Raw genomic sequence first — 19,614 nt, 5'->3', positions numbered from 1 at the left:
CCTCTTCCACCCTAACTTTGAAAAAAAACTTTGGATACCGCTAAAACAAATATTGCATTAACCCTCCACCATAGAAAATAACATGTAAAGAGAATAATCAAGAAAGTTAGTTAGGATAGAGCTTTCCACACCAAACACTCAAACTCCAAAAACACCCAGCATGCACTGCGAGAGAGAGAGAGAGAGAGAGAGAGAGAGATGAACATATGATGAGAGAGAGAGAGAGAGAGAGAGAGTGAGAGATAGGGAGATGAACATATGATGAGAGAGAGAGAGAGAGAGAGAGAGAGAGAGAGAGAGAGAGAGAGAGAGAGAGAGAGAGAGAGAGAGAGAGAGAGAGAGATATGAACATATGATGAGAGAGAGAGAGATAGATAGAGATAGGAATTGAATTGAATTGAATTGAATTGATAGGGAGATGAACATATGATGAGAGAGAGAGAGAGAGAGAGAGAGAGAGAGAGAGAGAGAGAGAGAGAGAGAGAGAGAGAGAGAGAGAGAGAGAGAGAGAGAGAGAGAGAGAGAGAGAGGGAAAAAAGGAGAGAGATGAACATAGGATGAGAGAGAGAGAGGCTGTGATCTGCATTGTGTTGCACGGCTGGGAGAGCTGCCTGTCTGGGGATGAACGTGTGCTGAGAGAGGTTATGGATGACCTGCAATGAGCAAACAACATTCTGGACAAGACACACGTGTTTTCACAATAATCTTGTGCACGAAGGTCTTTTGACAAGAGAAAAAAATGAACAGAAAAATCGGAACAATATTGCACCAAACAGATCTTGGATCTTGACATATCATTTAGTTGTCAAGCCTTGCAGGAAGTACTGTATAAAAGAGCAATGGCATCTCATCACAACACAATAAGAACCAACAGAGCGGTCATCCATTGCCCTTTGGTTTGACGCCCACATGATCACACAGAGAGACAGACTAACGGTTACCAATTCCAGCTGTCATGTTTAGCCACCATTAGACCATTCAAGTGGCAACACAAATTGCAGCTATTGGAAAGCAAGTGTACTTCAGACCCAGTGACATTTAATTTAACACACCGGCAGTATGGACTGGCCAGTGGGATAATACTGACACACACACACAAACACACAGAGCTATAACACCAATGTATTGCCGTCGGTCCTGCAACAGACCAATGGCAAGACTGAATTAGTATCCCATAATAGAGCAGGACTGCATTGCCGCGGTGACCCCCCTGTGCATGACAATCATGGAGACAGTTTTATTACTCTAGTCACTGGTGCACATCACATTCACTGGGAATTGTCAGCAAGGCATGCTCCAGACAGGACCAGGACACACACACACACACACACACACACACACACACACACACACACACACACACACACACACACACACACACACACACACACACACACACACACACACACACACACACACACACACACACACACACACACACACACACAGCCTTCTCAGACCTCGGATACACTCAAGACAGAATGGAATCTGCCTTAGGTTTTTGACTGAAGTAACTTTCCCTTTAGTGTCTGAAGAGCATCCCACAATAACATGGAGACACGTAGGCAACATCAGCAGAGGGAATTAGTTGCCAGTCAGGAAGTGGGGAAGTCGACTGGAAAGGAGGTCAATGGAGGAAGATGATGAGGAGGAATAGGGCAATGGTGTTGGTGATAGTGACGGGACGCTACGATCGGCATGTTAGCTTATGATAGGATGCCATGTTATATTAGGCCACTCCCTAATGCCAGGCGCTGGTATTAGAATAACTGTACTGGGGAATGGAAGGGAGAGAGAGGGGGAAGAATGAGATGCAGTGTCCACTGACTCCACTCTTAATTATTGTGACATATTGGAACCAGGGCGTCCATTGGCCTTCAACTCCTATTCTGGATTGATCCAACCAAGACTACAGGAGGAAACAGAAAGGACGAGGAGATGATGGAGGCCTGGGAGGAGCAGAGGGTCAGCTGCAGTGCACTGGCCCCTGGATCATTTAAACCATTTAGTTTCCATGGATATCTGTTTTGTTATGGTTTTATTTTTATCAATAGGCCTTTTCAATTCGAACACTATCCATATCATCAAAGCTATGTATATACAAATAAACATATAGTGGAATGCTATGTGTATAAAATAAAGACGGTGCATATAGTGTAAACCTCCTAATCCTTTTATGATATTTTTAAATAAAGTTTATGAATCAACTGTAATCTATAATCCATCCAGGCCGCTGCAGCATCCCTAGATCAGTAATGACCCCGTCTTAGCGGGAGATAAGCCATGCCACATAGATGTATTATACAAACGCTCCCTCCCTCCCTCCCTCCCTCCCTCCCTCCCTCCCTCCCTCCCTCCCTCCCTCCCTCCCTCACCCAATCTATTGCTCGCTATCACTCCCTCACTGAATGTGGATGTGTGTGTGAGTGTATGTGAGAATCTGAGTGTATGGCATTTGTATGCGTTTCTGTGCATTGAATGTGTGTCTGACTGATCACATGTGAGATTTTGAGACAACAACAAACGTTGCTTTATGCAGGATAAGCAGGCCATGGTTGTGTCCCTTCCAGGCCAGCAGCCCAGAGTCTGGGGGGATTATCAAACCTCATACATAACCATTCATGTTGCCTAACACCACCATAATGCATGACTGCAATACATGGTGTTCACTTATCTAGGTCCACCTACTCTGCAAGAAGCCAGCTCTGCAGTACTAAACAAACAATATGCAGTATAATACAGTATCCTGGATACCATGCAGTATGGTTCTAGGTTCTCTACATGATACCTACACTATAGGAGGAAGGTGAAGAGGAAGTTATTATATTGACTGTAGGTGATAAATAGCTGTCTAGTATTTCCCACAATCCCTCCCACCCACCACCCTCTCTCTCTTTCTCTCTCGCTGTCTTTCTTTTTACCATCCCCGGAGACCATCAGACACTGAGAGCTCGACCAGGGTTCCCTACATCCTGGAGCTGATGAGCCAGGAGGTGGTGTGTGGTGGGTTGTGGGTAATGGTGCATTGTTGGTAGAGGAGGATGATATGGGGAGTGTTCCTTCGGGGACCACGGTTCAGTGGCTACCATAACTATGATGAATCAAATCAAATCATCAAATCAAGCTTTATTTATACAGAACATTTCAGACATGGAATTCAACACAATGTGCTTTACAGGAAAAAATGAATAAAAACGAAATAAAAGCTGAAATATTTACTACACAGCAAACAAAAGAATGACAAACAGAACAACTAAAAGGCACCCTGAGGAAAAGCAAAGCTCAAGAGATGTGTTTTAAGATCTTTTAAATATGTCCACAGTTTCAGCCCCCCTCAGGTTCTACTGGGTACATAACATAAAAGTATGCCTGACATTTATTTGGATGCACAATCGTGCATTGATTTAAAAACCAATAGAAGAATCTTAAAATATATTCTAAAACTCACAGGCAGCCATTGCGGAGACATTAAAACCGGTGTAATGTGTGCTCTCCGTCTGTTCTTGGCCAGTACCCGTGCTGCAGCATTCTGTATGTTTTGCAGTTGACCAATGGCTTTCTTGGGTTGAGCAGACAGGAGACCAATACAGTAGTCAAGCCTGCTTGTAATATGTATGAGTCTCTCTGTATCAGCTTGAGAGAGAAACAGCCGCACCTTGGCAATGTTCCTCAGGTGGAAAAAACTATTTTGGTCACATTCCTAAAATGTGATTTGAAACGTAGTTCAGAATCTAAAATAACACCTACGTTGTTACCTGGTGTTTTATCTTTATTGCCCATGAATTAAAATGTACGGCTAGATTGTCTTCTCTGTGCTTTGGCTCCAACAATAAGTTCCTTGGTCTTGTCTTGATTTAGCTGGAGGAAGTTGTGTGCCATCGTAGTATTTAAATCACTAATACAGTCTAATCATTTATCTGTGGAGCTAAAATCCTCTGGTGACACAGAAATGTAAAGTTGTGTATCGTCTGCGTAGCAATGAAAATCACTGCTGTGCTTTCTGATAACGCTGCCAATGGGTAACATATATAAACTGAACAGTACCAGACCCAAAATCGAACCTTGTGGAACTAGCTATTTATCATCTTTGTTAGCTCTAAGATCATATATCACTTTAACTAAGGCTGTCTCTGTGCTGTGGTGGGCACGAAAACCAGATTGACATTTTTCTAAAATACTGTTGGCATTTAAGAAATATTTTAGCTGTTTGAACACCATTTTCTCCAGAATTCTGCTTCAGAATGGAAGGTTGGAGATTGGCCGAAAACTGCTAAGAGTTGAAGAATCTAGATGTCTTTTCTTCAGAAGGGGTTTCACCATAACAGTTTTTAGTGCAGTGTGGAAGGTGCCTGTGAACAGAGCGTGATTAACAATAGCCTGCACTTATTTAGATATGCAATTAAAAACTGTTTTGAAGAAGGTGGTGGTAATAGGATCGAGAAGGCAGGTAGAAGGCTTAAGTTGTGATATCACTTTCCTGAGCATGTCTGTGTCAAAGAGGGGAAATTAATCCATAGTGCCGTTGCGTGAATCGGCCTGCTCTTGTAACTCATGACAACCCATGAAAAATGACATGGATGGAATCCCTCCTTCTTCCCCAAAGTTTCTGTTTAAGTTTAAACCTGCCTTCATCCAGTGTGAAGGATCTTTTTCATATCGTCTGGCTAATGGAAACACCTGTAGGGGGCTGGGTGACAAGGAAGAAGAGGGTGGAGAGAGCTTTAATTATAGATTATGGTTCTTCTATTGAGGAAATACTCTGTAAGCAGTGGACCATTGAGCCATGTCTAAGCCAAGAATACTATTCCAAGAACATGTGTCTGAAAATCAATAGGCAGGGATACTATGTGGAAGAAAAAGATAGGAATGGTGCACTTCTACTTGGGCTCTGGGTGTGTGCTAATGAAAGCTAGATTGAACAGACTGGGAATGTGCAGTGCCTGGGATAAGGTTGTGTGCATGTGTGAGTGTGTAGCTCCCACACATCGACAGAGTTGTGAAGTTTCCCACATTGGATACACGTAACATAAGAAATCAATGTACTGTCTGCCTGCATTTCCTTCCACCTCTAGAGGGGATGTGACCGACTGTTCTGATTTCTTCCTCTCTGCCTCCATAGTCAAATCAGCAAACACTTCACTCTGCTCCTCTCTCTGCATAGCAACAAGGATCCCGCAGAGATGATATAGCCTACACATTAAAATGTATGGATAGAAGTGGCTGCTAAGTTGCATACATGTTATGTGACTCCTCCAATTGGCATATAAAGCATATTAATGATGCATTATGTGTCCTATGTACATGTCTAGTGACGTGGGATATTCTAGCCTACCGTAGATGTTGGCTTGGTGCTAATAGGTGGCCTTAGTGAAGAGCTGGAGCTTATTCAGGAAGGTGTAACATTACAGGGTAATCAGAGATAAATATATCCCGTCACAGACAATAGTTAATCGTGTTAGCCATATACAGTACATTACTATCTGTGACATTCTGTACATTTCACCTCCCTGAACACGTTCCTGTGTCAATGTTTTAAAGCAGGAAGAAGGCCAAAGGTCACAGGATGTAGATCTGTCCAACCCCATAATCTGGAACGGTCCTTGCTAGACTGGATCCGTGGGACATCCCAACTCTGACATAACCATTGAAGTTGAAATGTTAAATGGTTAAGGTATGGGTTAAGGTTAGGGTTAGGTAAGGGTTGTGGTTATGGTTATGGTTAGGTTTAGGGTAGGGCTTAAGGTTAGGGTAGGGACGTCCCAAGGATCCCAGAAAACCAATCTAGAACACACTTTGGGAACAAAATAGATAAAATGAACTCTGTATAAGGAAATAAATTGGTGGATGAGAAGAGACGTCGCCAATCCTACTGCCAAACTTAGAGAATCGAGGTCACGGAAAAAGACTGGCCACAAACACACTACTGTGCAAACACACACACATACACACAAATACACACACACACACAATCCCTGGGAACTCTTTGACACTGATCTGGATGGGTCTGCTGGTCTCCTGCCAACTCCATGTGGCACCAGTTATCACGGCTTAAGTAAGCTCTACTACCCTGCTGACCCCATCCACACCTGCTGCAGAACAGCAAACTGATGGGATAGACAACAGAAAGCTTGTAATGGGATAGACAACATTTAGTCATCAGTGATTGGCTTTGACATGTCCTTTGTTCTTTTATAGCTAAGTTTGTTTAACTAAGGGTTAAAAGTTACACAAATTATGTGACTGTATAAAGAGCCATCCACATCAATAGAACCGTCTGCTGTTTCAGTAGACTGGATAATCAGTCAACAGTTTGGACACACCTATTCATTCCAGGGGTTTTCTTTATTTTTACTATTTTCTACATTGTAGAATAGTAGTGAATAGATCAAAACTATGAAATAACACATATAGAATCAATTAGTAACCAAATAAGTGTTAAACAAATCAACATTTATTTCATATTTGAGATTCTTCCAATAGCCACCCTTTGCCTTGATGACAGCTTTGCACACTCTTGGCATTCTCTCAACCAACTTCATGAAGTAGTCACCTGGAATGCATTTCAATTAACAGGTCTGCCTTGTTAAAAGTTCATTTGTGGAATTTCTTTCCAGCTTAATGTGTTTGAGCTAATCTGTTGTGTTGTGACAAGGTAGTGGTGGTATACAGAAGATAGCCCATATTATGGCAAGAACAGCTCAAATAAGCAAAGATAAACGACAGTCCATCATTACTTTAAGACATTTCAAGAACTTTTAAAGTTTCTTCAAGTGCAGTTGCAAAAACCATCAAGCGCTATGATGAAATCTCATGATGAACACCACAGGAAAGGAAGACCCAGATTTACCTCTTCTGCAGAGGTTAAGTTCATTAGAGTTACCAGCCTCAGAGATTGCAGACCAAATAAATGCTTCACAGAGTTCAAGTAACAGACACATCTCAACATCAACTGTTCAGAGAAGAATGATTGAATCAGGCCTTCATGATCGAATTGCTGCAAAGAAACTTCTACTAAAGGACGCCAATAAGAAGAAGAGACTTGCTTGGACCAAGAAACACAAGCAACGCACATTAGACCAGTGGAAATCTGTCCTTTGGTCTGATGAGTCCAAATTTTAGATTATTGGTTCCAACCGCAGTGTCTTTGTGAAACGCAGAATAGATGAACGGATGATCTCTGCATATGTGGTTCCCACCGTGAAGCATGGAGGAGGAGGTGTGATGGTGATGGGGGTGCTTTGCTGGTGGCACTGTCTGATTTATTTAGAATTCAAGGCACACTTAACCAGCATGGCTACCACAGCATTGTGCAGCGATACGCCATCCCATCTGGTTTGCGCTTAGTGGGACCATAATTTGTTTTTCAACTGGTCAATGACACCTCCAGGCTGTGAAGGGGCTATTTGACCAAGAAGGAGAGTGATGGAGTGCTGCATCAGATGACCTGGCCTCCACAATCACCCAACCTCAACCCAATTGAGATGGTTTGGGATGAGTTGGACCGCAGAGTGAAGGAAAAGCAGCCAACAAGGAAAAGTGGCCAACAAGTGCTCAACAAATGTGGGAACTCCTTCAATACTGTTAGAAAAGCATTCCAGGTGAAGCTGGTTGAGAGAATACCAATACCAATCTAAAATATTAAATATTTTTGATTTGTTCAACAACACTTTTTTGGTTACTACATGATTCCATATGTGTTATTTCATGTCGTCACTATTATTCTACAATGTAGAAAATAGTACAAATAAAGTAAAACCTTTGAATGAGTAGGTGTGTCCAAACTTGTGACTGGTATTGTACATCTAACCGGAGATGGGATCAAGATCTCAATTAGCTAATGTCATCTTACTTGATTGGATGGGGAGATTTACAGAGACAGATAGGAAGTGTGTGTGTGTGTGTGTGTGTTTGTGTGTGTGTGTGTACGCATGCACACATCTTATATTTTACTACTTCACTGAGGACCTTGGTTTAACCTTAAAAAAAATGTTTACCCTTATTTTACCAGGTAAGTTGACTGAGAACACATTCTCATTTACAGCAACAACCTCGGGAATAGTTACAGGGGAAAGAACTTTCCTCGTTCTTCAACTCAGATCTCTGAGGCTTTGGGTGCATAATTTAGTAATGGGAAAGTGTGTCTCTTTGACCCTGATCCAAATTCCCCACCACTTCCACTACCAGTCATGTTGTGACTTGGCGGACTTCCTTAGGTCCTTGTAAAGCTGGAGGTGTCTTGCTACCGGCGACTGGGCTTTATTTCCTGAGAGGAATGAGCTCCCTATGTTTCACTATCATGAATAATGTAGTAATAAGCAGCTGTTAATGTGTTTAAGGGGCGTTTAAAGGGTTTTGTAGGTGTTAAGGGGTTTGTAGGATGTTAGCTGGCACAGAGGAGGCCAGTGTGGATGATGATATAAACACAGGACAGATTGTTTACCTCCAGTCAGGTCCTTATGCCTTATGTAAATCTGGCCTATTTACTCTGGCTTAAACCCATCTACCTCTTTAACTAGTCATCTCTCTCTCTCTCTCTTTCTCAATCTATCCCTATCTCATTTTTCCAAATCTATCCCTCTCTCTCTATTTCTCAATATATCACACTCTCTCTCTCTCTCGCTCATCCTGCTGCATTGACTTGACTGCCAGAGGTGAGCCTATTGCCTGTGTCAGCTTATCTTCTATGCACCCCTGTACTCCATGTATACTTAACAAAAATATAAATGTAGCATATAAAGTGTTGGTCCCATGTTTCATGAGCTGAAGTTAAAGATACCAGAAATGTTCCATTCTCACAAAAAGCTTATTTCGCTCAAATTTTGTTCACAAATTTGTTTATATCCCTGTTAGTGAGCATTTCTCCATCCACCTAATAAGCGTGGCATATCAAGAAGCTGATTAAAAAGCATGATCATTACACAGGTGCAGCTTGTGCTGGGGACAATAAAAGGCCACTTTAAAATGTGCAGCTTTGTCACACAACACAATGCCACAGATGACTCAAATTTTGAAGGAGTGTGCAATTGGCTGCAGAAATTGGCTGTCAGAATTGGCTGCAGGAATGTCCACCAGAGTTGTTGACAGATAATTTAATGTTAATTTCTCTACCATAAGCTGCCTCCAATGTCGTTTTAGAGAATTTGGCAGTACGTCCAGCCGGCCTCACAACCGCAGACCACGTGTAACCATGCCAGCCCAGGCCCTCCACTTCCGGCTTCTTCACCTATGGGATTGTCTGAGACCAGCCAACCGGACAGATGATGGAACTGTGGGTTTGCACAACCAAAGAATTTCTGCACAAATTGTCATTAACTAAGGGAATCTCATCTGCGTGTTCGTCGTCCTCATTAGGGTGTTGACCTGACTGCAGTTCGGAGTTGTCAGTGACTTCAATGGGCAAATGCTCACCGTCAAAGGCCACTGGCACACTGGAGAAGTGTGCTCTTCACAGATGAATCCCGGTTTCAACTGTACCTGGCAGATGGAAGACAGCGTGTATGGCGTCGTGTGGGCGAGTGGTTTGCTGATGTCAACGTTGTGAACAGAGTACCCCATGGTGGTGGTGGGGTTATGGGATGGGCAGGCATAAGGTACGGACAACAAACACAATTGCATTTTATCGATAACAATTTGAATGCACAGAGATACCATGACGAGATCATGAGGCCCATTGTCGTGCCATTCATCCACCGTCATCACCTCGTGTTTCAGCATGATAATGCACGGCCCCATGTCTCAAGGATCTGTACACAATTCCTGGAAGCTGAAAATGTCCTAGTTCTTCCATGGCCTGAATACTCACAAGACATGTCACCCATTGAGCATGTTTGGGATGTTCTGGATCAACGTGTACGACAGCGTGTTTCAGTTCCCGCCATTATCCAGCAGCTTCGCACAGCTATTGAAGAGGAGTGGGACAACATTCCACAGTTCACAATCCACAGCCTGATCAACTCAATGCGAAGAAGATGTGTCGCGTGGCGTGAGACAAATGGTGGTCACACCAGATACTGACTGGTATTCTGATCCACACCCCTACCTTTTTTTAAGGTATCTGTGACCAGCAGGTGCATAACTGTATTCCCAGTCATGTGAAATCCAAAGATTAGGGCCTAATGAATTTATTTCAATTAACAGATTTCCTTATTTGAACTGTAACTCAGTAAAATCTTAGAATTGTTTTATATTTTTGTTCAGTATATATCACACAACACACACTCCTCTGGCCAAAAATGCATACTGTGTGTGTATGTGTGTGTGTGTATGTGTGTGTGTGTGTGTGCGTGTGGGTGTGTGACCGGGTGTATGTGTTTGTGCTAATGCTAGTACAACAGAGCTACCGCAGTCACTTATGCAGCCTCCTCTCCACCTACTGTAGCAGACCTTTCCTTCCTCCATCTACACCCTCTTAAGATGATTAATTCATTACAGACATCATATCATCTCCTCTCAGCCTGTGTGCGCCATGTGTGTGTGTAGCTCTGGGAAAACATACAATGCATTAGAGAGCAGTGGGTTTGTGTACAGAACTACAGGGCTCAGCTCTATGATCATATGTCAAAGCAGGGTTAGCTAGCTAGCCTCTGAGAGTACAGTACAAAGAAAGGAGGGCTAGCTAGCTACCAAGCCTCTAAGGAGAACAGGCAGGAGGTATCCTCTCAAAGCTAGCTAGATAGCCTGTGAGATTAGAACACAGAGAGAGGACTGCTAGCTAGCTACTTATAGCTAAACTTTAGAGCACAGAGTGAGGAGCGCTACCTAGCTAGCTAGCCGCTGAAAGGAGAACATAGTGAGCGGAGGCAGATTGCTCAGGTGTTGGTTTAAAGCAGTTTCCTTAGCTAAGCTTAGTGATTAGCAGAGTCAAGCAGCACGTTTTAGCTCAGCTAACCAGCCCCTGGAGGGAACGTGAGTGGCCAGGACGGAACCGATTTGTCCCAGGGGCCTTTAGGGAATGGATGGTTCCTACCTTATTAAGCATGGTAAGCTGGTTAGCGGCGTTACAGTGGACCACACATTTACAGTTGGATAACAGTCACGGCTGTCCTGTCCAACACACAGACCTATTTGGAAAGAGTCCATTAACAGTCAATGTATTTGCGTGCTTGTTGGATTATTCAGAAGAAGCGTACACAGTGTAAGGTACTAAATATGTCACAAGGAAAATATATGAACTGCACAGTTGTATGCTCATGTTGGTTATTGCCATATGTTATCACAGTGCATACAACAGTCTGCAGGCATTTCTCTTTTCATTTGCACGTCTTCATCCCCGTGACCTCACCTCTATAATTGCTACAGCTTGTAATTACCCAGCTGCCATTGCAAGCTGACAGGTACCGTGCTATGAGCGACTGATGGGCTTGTCGTGTTAAACTGGCCCTGACCCGGCCCCCTGTCACACACACACACAAACACACAGTGGCCACAGCCAGCAGTAACAGCAGGATCGAACCAACTCCATGTAATTACTTAGCCTCCCCGTGTCCAGGGCCTGTAGGTGTAGTGGTGACAGATCCAAACACACAACAACCACCCACTACTAGTACACACACACACACACACACACACACACACACACACACACACACACACACACACACACACACACACACACACACACACACACACACACACACACACACACACACACACACACACACACACACACACACACACACACACACACACACAGAGTGATGAGGCGTGTCGGTAGAGCATGCACGGTACTACACACTGGGATTGGCTAGGATGGGATGGCAGTGTGTGTGTTAGGTTGGTGCGTGTATGGGTGCAAGTGTGTCTTTGAATCTCTCTCTGTAGGTCTATGTGTGTGTGTCTTAGAAAGAAAGCGCTAGACTGGAGGTGTGTGTAAGTCGAATCTCACTGTCACACTGTCTCTCTCCTTTTGTCTACCAGCGTGAATATTCAAAGCTACTGATTAGGAATACTTCCTCGGTTGTCAGGAGAGAAGGAGAAATTAAAGCATGAATACGGCAATGCCAGAGGAGCAGACAGCTACACTTAGAAAGCAGAAGGACTCTCAGCTTTGAAAGAGAGAGAGCGAGTGACAGAGACAGAAAGAAACTGAGACAGAGGAAAGGGGAGACAAAGACAAAAGCTGTTGAGCTTAGAGGACGGTCTGCATGCCTAATTGTCTGTGAATGTGTGTGTGTGTCTCAGTCCATCCTCCACCTGGGGCGAGCAGCCATGCTAGAGCTGAACAGCTGGACTCTTCTGCTAAACCCGCCAAAATAATAGCAGCAATTTGGCACTTGATGAATCCTAGGGAGACGTGAGGGGCTGTGTCCCAAATTACACCATATTCACTTTATAGTGCATTAACAGTAGTGCACTAGATAGGGAATAGGGTGTCATTGGGGAAGCAACCCATTTCATCCCCTTCCATCTACACCCTGATAGCATAATGCTCCTCCAGCTCTTTAGCACAATGCAATCTGATGTTTGAGTGTAATTGTGAACAACAAACGGCTTTAATCATTTGTGAATGTGCCTATGTTTTCTTTTGAGAGCTGCATGCTTCCTGTTAATGGTAGGCTGCTTCACACAATGGAACACAAGGACGGGTCGAGTGCTCTCCAGTAGGCTTTCTGTAGACATGTAAACATACACACATGCACGCACACACACACAAACACATAGGAACAGGCTACCAGCCAAGTGGAAATGCTTGAATTAAGTACTTGACACTTGGCCTGTAGAAGCTGCAGCATCCCGGCCCTCCTTTCTTAGCGATGCCCTCACGAGACCCCTCCTAGCTCAGAGGTCAGAGGTCAGGCCTCAGAGAGAGGGCTGTGTGTGTGCGCATGCGTGTGTTTGTGCATCTGTGCATGTGTGTGTGCGTGAGGGGGTGGGGGTAGGCACTAGGCAGTTGTTCCATTGGAGGTGGAAGAGGAGGAGGAGGAGGAGGAGCAGGAACAAAGGACTGAGAGGTAAAGGGATTCCATTGTGTTTCTCTGTGGACAGAAGACAGTACAGCATCTGTCACAGAAGCCTTAGCACTGCCACGCTGGGGACAATAGAACGACCAAGTGTCCATCTCTGAGGATGAAGTGGTGATGGCTGGCGGGCGGTTATAGACAGACTCTTTGTAGGATTCAATAGAACAGCCTCCATTTACTACGGTCTTTCTAAAGCCCCAAAGAGGAGCAGACAGCTATGGAACTACCCTGTCAATTACTACCAGGAGTGCATGACAATTATCTCTTCTTCCTCCTTAAATGTGCACTTGTTCACTTCCCTTCCTGGATTTGAAAGGAAATTACTGCTATATAGAAACTTCCTCTAGCCCATGCCATCACCAATCAAATGATTTTAAAATTTGTTGGGAGTAGTGAACGAGCAGGAAGATGGAGAGATGATTGGGACGTACCCCAGGCATGTGCAAAACAGGATGTGATAGACCCCAAAGGTATGGCTAAAACAAACATGGAAACACAAGGCAAGAAAGACACACCTTACTGCTAACTAATATAACAGATGCTATTGGTGTCAAATTGTTTGCTTTTGCAGCTTGGATGCACTAATTAGGTGGAATAAATTCTCAAAATCTCTCAGCGCATTCACACATTCATGGAGATTTTTCCTTCTCCCTTGAGGTCTTCCCTCTCCATGCGATGCCAGGGACGCCAGGAATACTGCACCCAGGAGAACCTCTCTCCTCCTTCCTTTAACATATCATCCCCATGGATATCTTCCTCCTCTGGGAAATATAGGAATCCACCCCTCCCCTCTCTTCTCCCCAAAACATCTCTCCTCCATGTATCTCTGCACAGATATACTGTAAATCTATGTACTGTCATTGAGAGAAAAAATCACTGAGGAATATCTATTGCTCGCAACCCAACCCCTTTCTTTATAAATCAGGTTGGGTCCAGATGAGCCTCCAATCCATAGTCTACAATCCCACACACCACCAGACAGATGTGCTGAGGTTGGACAAAACAGTGTAATTGTGTTGGACGTCAGGGGCAGAACGGGTCACCAAGAGACCCCCGAGACCTCATCAACATGCCACGTCAATGCAGATCTCTCAACACGGTCTCCAAAACAATAACACACTGAAGACCGCTACAATACAGGAATATAAAAACCTCCCCGGAGAAATCCAGCGCATTTCTGAATACTGCCACATCCATCCACACTAGCAAGACAAACTAGCATCACAATGCAGAATGTTAGGGTACTGTGGAAGTTGCAGATCTCTCTAACAGTAGCACACTGTACACTGAAATAATACAGGCCAATATGAAACAAATGCAGTGCATTTCAGTATCGTGACACAATTAATTAAAAACAGAGAGGGGGAGGGGAGATGGTGGCAGGGAGAGAAAGGGAGGAGTTGTGAAGGGGAGAGAGAGAGAGAGAGAGAGAGAGAGAGAGAGAGAGAGAGAGAGAGAGAGAGAGAGAGAGAGAGAGAGAGAGAGAGAGAGAGAGAGAGAGAGAGAGAGAGAGAGAGAGAGAGAGGGGCATCTCCTGGTGAGACAGCAGTCTAATAGGACATTGATCTTTCCCAGCGTATCCCAAGGACCCATCCTGTTCCACAGGGTCAGCATACAAGCATTCATCCATCCCCTTCCCCCATCACCCTCTTATCTCCCCCTTCCCCTTCTCTCCTTCCCCCTTCTATGCCCTTCCCATCCAACATCCATCGGTCCCCTCCCCATCGCCTTTACTCCCACTTCCCCATCACTCCCCTTCCCCCTTTGCTTCCATTCAGTCACAAAGCATTAGTGAGGTCGGGCACTGATGTTGGGCGATTAGGCCTGGCTTGCAGTCGACATTCCAATTCATCCCAAAGGTGTTTGATGAGGTTGAGGTCAGGGCTCTGTGTAGGCTAGTCAAATTCTTACACACCGATCTCAACAAATAATTTCTGTATGGACCTCACTTTGTGCACAGGGGCATTGTCATGCTGAAACAGGAAAGGGCCTTCCCCAAACTGTTGCCACAAAGTTGGAAGCACAGAATCGTCAAGAATGTCATTGTATGCTGTAGTGTTAAGATTTATTTTCAATGTAACTAAGGGATGAAAAATAACCCCAGATCATTATTCCTCCTCCACCAAACTGTACAGTTTGCACTATGCATTGGGACAGATTCGTCCGTCGGACTGCCAGATGGTGAAACATCACTCCAGAGAACGTGTTTCCACTGCTCCAGAGTCCAATGGCAGCGAGCTTTACACCACTCCAGCCGACGCTTGGCATTGCGCATGGTGATCTTAGCTTTGTGTGCGGCTGTTCGGCCTTGGAAACCCATTTCATGAAGCTCCCAACGATCAGTTATTGTGCTGACGTTGCTTCCAGAGGCAGATTGGAACTGGGTAGTGAGTGTTGCAACCGAGGACAGGCGATTTTTACGTGCTACGTGCTTTAGCACCCATTTCGTGAGCTTGTGTGGCCAACTACTTCGCGGCTGAGCCGTTGTTGCTCCTAGACGTTTCTATTTCACAATAACAGCACTTACAGTTGACAGGGGCAGCTCTAGCGGGGCAGACATTTGATGAACTGACTTGTTGGAAAGGTGGCATGTTGAAAGTCACTCTTGAGTAAGGCCATTCTACTGCCAATGTTTGTCTATGGAGATTGCTTGGCTGTTTGCTCGACTTTATACACCTGTCAGCAATGAGTGTGGCTGAAATAGCCGAATCCACTAATTTGAAGGCGTGTCCACTTACTTTTGTATATATAATGTACCTTATAACACAGAAACAATAAATTATGTTTCTGCAAATATACAACTGCTCATATGGAGCAAAATAAAAATGTATGAACATGTATTGGTCATCAACATTATTCTAATGTGCAGCTCACTCGTTTGCAACATGCAGGTTCATAGTTCAAACACATGTTCATAAGGGAACCTATGCACACAGCGTCAGCATCCACCACCCCACCGGTAATGCAACTCGTCAACTGCATGTGTCAGATTGTGATAAATGTGTCCAATAACGGTTTGTAGCGGTTGGAGCAGTACCAGCTGCCACTGTGAGCCTTGTGAATGGGAGTGAATGGGAAAAAGCATAGTCCCACAATCTCGAGTCCTCTCCTCCGCCTCCCCTCAGCAACAGCCAGAGTAGGCTGGGGATTCACCTCAGGGACTGCAGTAAATATGTTCACATACCACAATATGGCAAAAGGATCTCCAATGCCTTAACCTCTTGACACATGCAGCCTTTTTTATTTCCTCTCTATTCTGCAAACAGCAGGTGTGAATCCGGCTTAAGGGAGTTGTACCTTTGTTTCTTTTCATTCTAAAAACATGCCCAATTCTTCTCAAATGCTCTTGATTCGGTGGTCAGAGTCTAAACTGTATCCCCCAAAGCAGTAAGCAAAGGCAACAAGAAAACATAGACAACAAAAATACAAGGCTTTGTGCACCACTTTTGACCAGGGCTATTTGGGACTCAGACAAGCAGATTGAATAGGTACAGGTAGGTACCAGCAGTACAGTTATATAGTACAGTATACAATAACACTCTCAAGCCCTTCCACGATAAACAATCACCACCACTCAACATCAACAAACATCTTCAAATCAATATTTCATAAAGAGATTCCAGTCTACCACTCAAGAGTAAGACAGACAGACAGACAGACAGACAGACAGACAGACAGACAGACAGACAGACAGACAGACAGACAGACAGACAGACAGACAGACAGACAGACAGAGACAGACAGAGACAGACAGAGACAGACAGACAGACAGACAGACAGACAGACAGACAGACAGACAGACAGACAGACAGAGAGACAGAGAGAGAGAGAGTAGTCTGCTGCACTGTACATCTAGTAACAGAGGATGATATCTTTCTCGACACTCCCTCTATTTTCAGCATGGTGACCGAATGAATGAACAGAACAGGAGTTGTAGCAGCATTACCTGTTTGCCAGACGTAGACAGTTGGTTTGGTGTCGGCTGCAGTTTGTGCCTCTGTGGCTCCAGAGATCCAGAAGAGGACCAGCACCAGCCTCCAGTGAGAGGGAAGTAACTCCCTCCACACACCCAGCATCCCCTTCACTCCACCGGGCAACCCCATGGCTCTCGCAGGGGGACCGTGGGGATAGTATCCACACAATAACAGAAAACCAAATAGAAAAAGAGTGGAGAAGGCAACACAACGGAGACAGAAAAACACGCTGAGGAGGCGGGCAGACGCAGCGGCGAAGTGTACTCTGCTCCCTTTGCTTTTGTCCCTTTCTCACACGAGGGTTGTTCCGTCCGTTCCTCTAAGAAGAAGTAATCCTGGGTGAATGAAGGGTTCTCCTCCTCTCTCTCTCTCTCGCTCTCTCTCTGTGGTGGCTAGGTCAGCGAGGGACAACGAGGTCTGTCCGTAATGAAAACAGGGAACAATAGACCTCTAAGACGAGGCTGCTGATGTTGCTGCGTCCTGTGTGTGCCGAGCTGATGCAGCACCTCCCTCTCTCTCCCTCCTTCTCTCTCTCTCTCGCTCTATCACTCACTCACTCACTTGCCCTCCCTCTCTTGCTCTCCATCGAACTTGCCCTCCCTCTCGCTCTGTGGCTCTTCCCTCTCTCTGTCTTGATCATACTTCCATACCCTTATTTTTTTAGTTAGTGCTCTATGCTCCCATCAGTGGAGGCAGGCAGCTGGACAGAGGGTGGGGAGATGGGTGTGTGTGTGTGTGTGTGTGTGTGTGTGTGTGTGTGTGTGTGTGTGTGTGTGTGTGTGTGTGTGTGTGTGTGTGTGTGTGTGTGTGTGTGTGTGTGTGTGTGTGTGTGTGTGTGTGTGTGTGTGTGAAAGAGAGAGGGGATAGAACTCTGAAAACAGTACAGAGGGAGGATAAAGAGCATCTGAATGAGTCATAGTAAAATAAAACAATGAATTATTGATGTCAGCTGGGTTTGACCTTGTATGATATTCAAGCCAGAGACCCAACATCCTGCAGTGCACACACACACACACACACACACACACACACACACACACACACACACACACACACACACACACACACACACACACACACACACACACACACACACACACACACACACACACACACACACACACACGTACCCGCACATACAGAAGTAGGATCTTAATTTGAGCCAGTTCGCTTCAACAGGAATATAATCCTGCGGCAACAGGGAATGTGAATTATTTTTGTAGGGGTTGGTACATTTTTCGTTAGGGAAAATCTATCTGAAATTTCAAAGTGTAAATTACAAACTTTAAAAGCCTTTAAAAAAAATCAAGTACACTACAAGTTTGCAAATTCCAAGCAAAAAAGGAGTAATCAAATTAAGATCCTACAATCTGTACACACACACACACACACACACACACACACACACACACACACACACACACACACACACACACACACACACACACACACACACACACACACACACACACACACACACACACACACACACACACACACACACACACACTTACACGCACACACACTCCTGGTTTCCATATCATACACAGGAGAGGAACAGGTCACTCAATGAAACCAGGCTATAAATGTGACTCCCTATAGAAGGAGGCTGGTAAATTAATCTGACAATATAACAGACATACTGTAACTCATTCTAGCCATAATGCAGCTCACATAAAGACAGGAAAACATATCCAACATCATAATCATAATGTTTCTACTTCATGGTCTAAAACTACAGCAAAATTTGAACAATAAATATGTTAGAATAGACAGGAAAACACAGTCCCAAGACCAAAACAGACTATGGGAGGCAGTACACATGGATTTGGTGTTGTAGATATGTGTTAGTAGAATAGGGGCCTGAGGGCACACACTAGTGTGTTGATAATTCTGTACTGAATGTATTGTAATGTTTTTAAAATTGTATAACTGCCTTCGTTTTGCCGGACCCCAGGAAGAGTAGCTGCTGCAATGGCAAATACAAATACAAAATAGAAATCGCCAAGTGGCTCAAGACAACACTCCCTCCCCCAATGTCCTTGACCACAACCCCTGCACCCTACTCCTCTGCTCCCCATTCCCCTTATCCTCTCCCCCCTCCTCACTCCTCCTCCTCCTCCCCAGCCTACCATCCAATGTGGTAGTTTCACAGCCATTAGGTTAATAAAGGGAGATCTCACCCCCTGATAGCTGTAACCAGGAAGCCCACGCCGCTCAACAAATTAGCCAAGCCAGAGCTAGAAGGACTCTATTCACCAGCTCTGCTCCCTAAGCACTGCTTCATACACACACACAGACACACAGACACACAGACACACAGACACATGCACGGACAAACAAATGCGTGCAGTGCTGCTTCACACACAGAGAAACATACTGTGTCAAGCTTTGTGGGATTAATGACAACAGACAGCTGTCTGAATGATGACATTGGTAATTTTATTTTGTTTAGAAACTAAGAAGTTGTCCTCTTATCCTCCCCTCCTCTGCAGGCACTTCCAACAGTCTCCTCACCCCCCATCCTAACACCTAGTTGCACTTCTGGCCTTACTCTCTCAAGCCAACGACAGTCTAAAGTCGGACAGCAGCGCCAAGAAAGAAAGAAAGAAAGAAAGAAAGAGAGAGAGAGAGAGAGAGAGAGAGAGAGAGAGAGAGAGAGAGAGAGAGAGAGAGAGAGA

General features: G+C 44.6%; 1 protein-coding gene across 1 annotated transcript in view; it reads right to left on the bottom strand.

Annotated features, from left to right (window-relative positions):
• The window catches only part of LOC139559457 (thrombospondin type-1 domain-containing protein 7A-like), a 204,435-nt gene extending 186,913 nt beyond the window's left edge, over positions 1-17,522 (bottom strand). Inside the window, exon 1 of the mRNA XM_071375505.1 lies at positions 16,906-17,522. Coding sequence (XP_071231606.1) covers positions 16,906-17,062 — 157 coding nt within the window. The 5' untranslated portion in view covers positions 17,063-17,522. The remainder of the gene's footprint in view (positions 1-16,905) is intronic.
• Between the last annotated feature and the right edge of the window lie 2,092 nt (positions 17,523-19,614).

This window comes from Salvelinus alpinus, chromosome 29, assembly GCF_045679555.1.
Source record: "Salvelinus alpinus chromosome 29, SLU_Salpinus.1, whole genome shotgun sequence".
Lineage (NCBI taxonomy): Eukaryota > Metazoa > Chordata > Actinopteri > Salmoniformes > Salmonidae > Salvelinus > Salvelinus alpinus.
The sequence above is the reverse complement of the archived record's forward strand: the minus strand, read 5'-3'. Positions and strand labels throughout refer to the sequence as shown.